This window comes from Octopus bimaculoides, chromosome 30 (genome assembly GCF_001194135.2).
Source record: "Octopus bimaculoides isolate UCB-OBI-ISO-001 chromosome 30, ASM119413v2, whole genome shotgun sequence".
NCBI lineage: Eukaryota > Metazoa > Mollusca > Cephalopoda > Octopoda > Octopodidae > Octopus > Octopus bimaculoides.
The window spans coordinates 4,187,938-4,189,340 of record NC_069010.1 but is presented as its reverse complement, the minus strand read 5'-3'; the positions used below and the strand labels follow the sequence as shown (position 1 = coordinate 4,189,340).

Here is a 1,403-nt window from a genome sequence, read left to right as displayed (position 1 = left end):
TGTACTCTGAGAGTAATTTGCTGTGGTTGTATTGTTTTGAAGGAACCATCAAATTCCAGGTTCCTTTATTAGTTTGTTTTAAGCCCTAGCAGCTTGGCCCCTCATGCAACAAAAACCTTAATTTTGTTCTAGGAAAATATCCATGGTATGGGGTCAAGGCGTGGGGGGGGGGCTAAAATGCTTTGCAGTGCCCCAGCATGGGCTTGGTTCCAATACCCAATGACCACTGACTTTTTTTTTTCTTTTATTTTCAGGTTTTGCCTATGTTGAATTTGATCAACTTCAGTCGTTGAAGGAGGCTCTTTCTTATGATGGTGCAGTAAGTAACTTTCAGTTTTTGCCGTCATCGTTTATCTAGGACTACATTGTCTAATGTGTCCTTCTCTGTTGTTGTTTAACCCCAGGTCAATCCTGACCCACTATACCTATGATATACCTGTTCCAGCTATGACCATTTTGGTTTTTATTCAGACATAGTGTATCTAGGACTACGTTATCTAATGTGTCCTTCCTTGCTGTTGTATTTGTTTAGCCCCGGGTCAGTCTTGGTCCACTAGGCCTATGATCAAAGATGTTCCAGCTATGACCATCCTGTCTGTGTACCATAACAAGTTTTAGGGTACTTTTGTGTATAGTGTGTGGTACCCTCTGCTGTTGTGGTCTGAAGTAAAAACAACTATTATTATCATCATCATCATCATCATCAGGACAATATATTTGATTGCCGATTCCTCAGAGCTTTGTAACTGTTATTCTGGCTCTACATTCTGAGTTCAAATTCCGCCAAGGTAGACTTTGCCTTTCCTCCTCTTGAGGTTGATGAAATTAGTACCAGTTTATCCCTGGACCAAAATTTGAAACCATCATTATCAATATTATTATTATTATAAGGTTGTAAGTTGCTAGAATCATTAAGATGCCAGACAAAATGCTTAGCAGCGTTTTTGCCCATCTCTACATTCTGAGTTCAAATTTCACCTAGGTCGACTTTGCCTTTCATCCTTTCGGGTTCAGTAAATTAAGTACCAGTGAAACACTGGGGGCAGAATATCTGTTGTAGTCCATCTTTTGTACCAAGACAAAACAATGTACATGATAACACTTCCAATTAGTTAAGTTGAGAAGCCATGAAATCCACTGCCTGCTACTGCATCAGGGCATTAGCAAATCTGTGGTATTGAGCAGAATATTTGCTGTAACCCATTTTTTTGTACCAAGACAAAACAATGAACATGATAACACTTCCAATCAATTAAGATCAGAAGCCATGAGAGCCATTGCCTGGTACTGCATCAGGGCATTAGCAAATCTGTGGTATTGAGCAGAATATTTGCTGAAGCCCATCTTTTTATACCAAGACAAAACAATGAACATGATAACACTTCCAATCAATTAAGATCAGA

At 39.2% G+C, this 1,403-nt stretch overlaps 1 protein-coding gene across 1 annotated transcript in view; it reads left to right on the top strand.

Moving 5' to 3' along the window:
* The window catches only part of LOC106882703 (eukaryotic translation initiation factor 4H), a 34,417-nt gene that overhangs the window by 19,775 nt on the left and 13,239 nt on the right, over nt 1-1,403 (top strand). Inside the window, exon 4 of the mRNA XM_014933467.2 lies at nt 255-319. Within this exon, the coding sequence (XP_014788953.1) occupies nt 255-319 (65 nt within the window). The remainder of the gene's footprint in view (nt 1-254; nt 320-1,403) is intronic.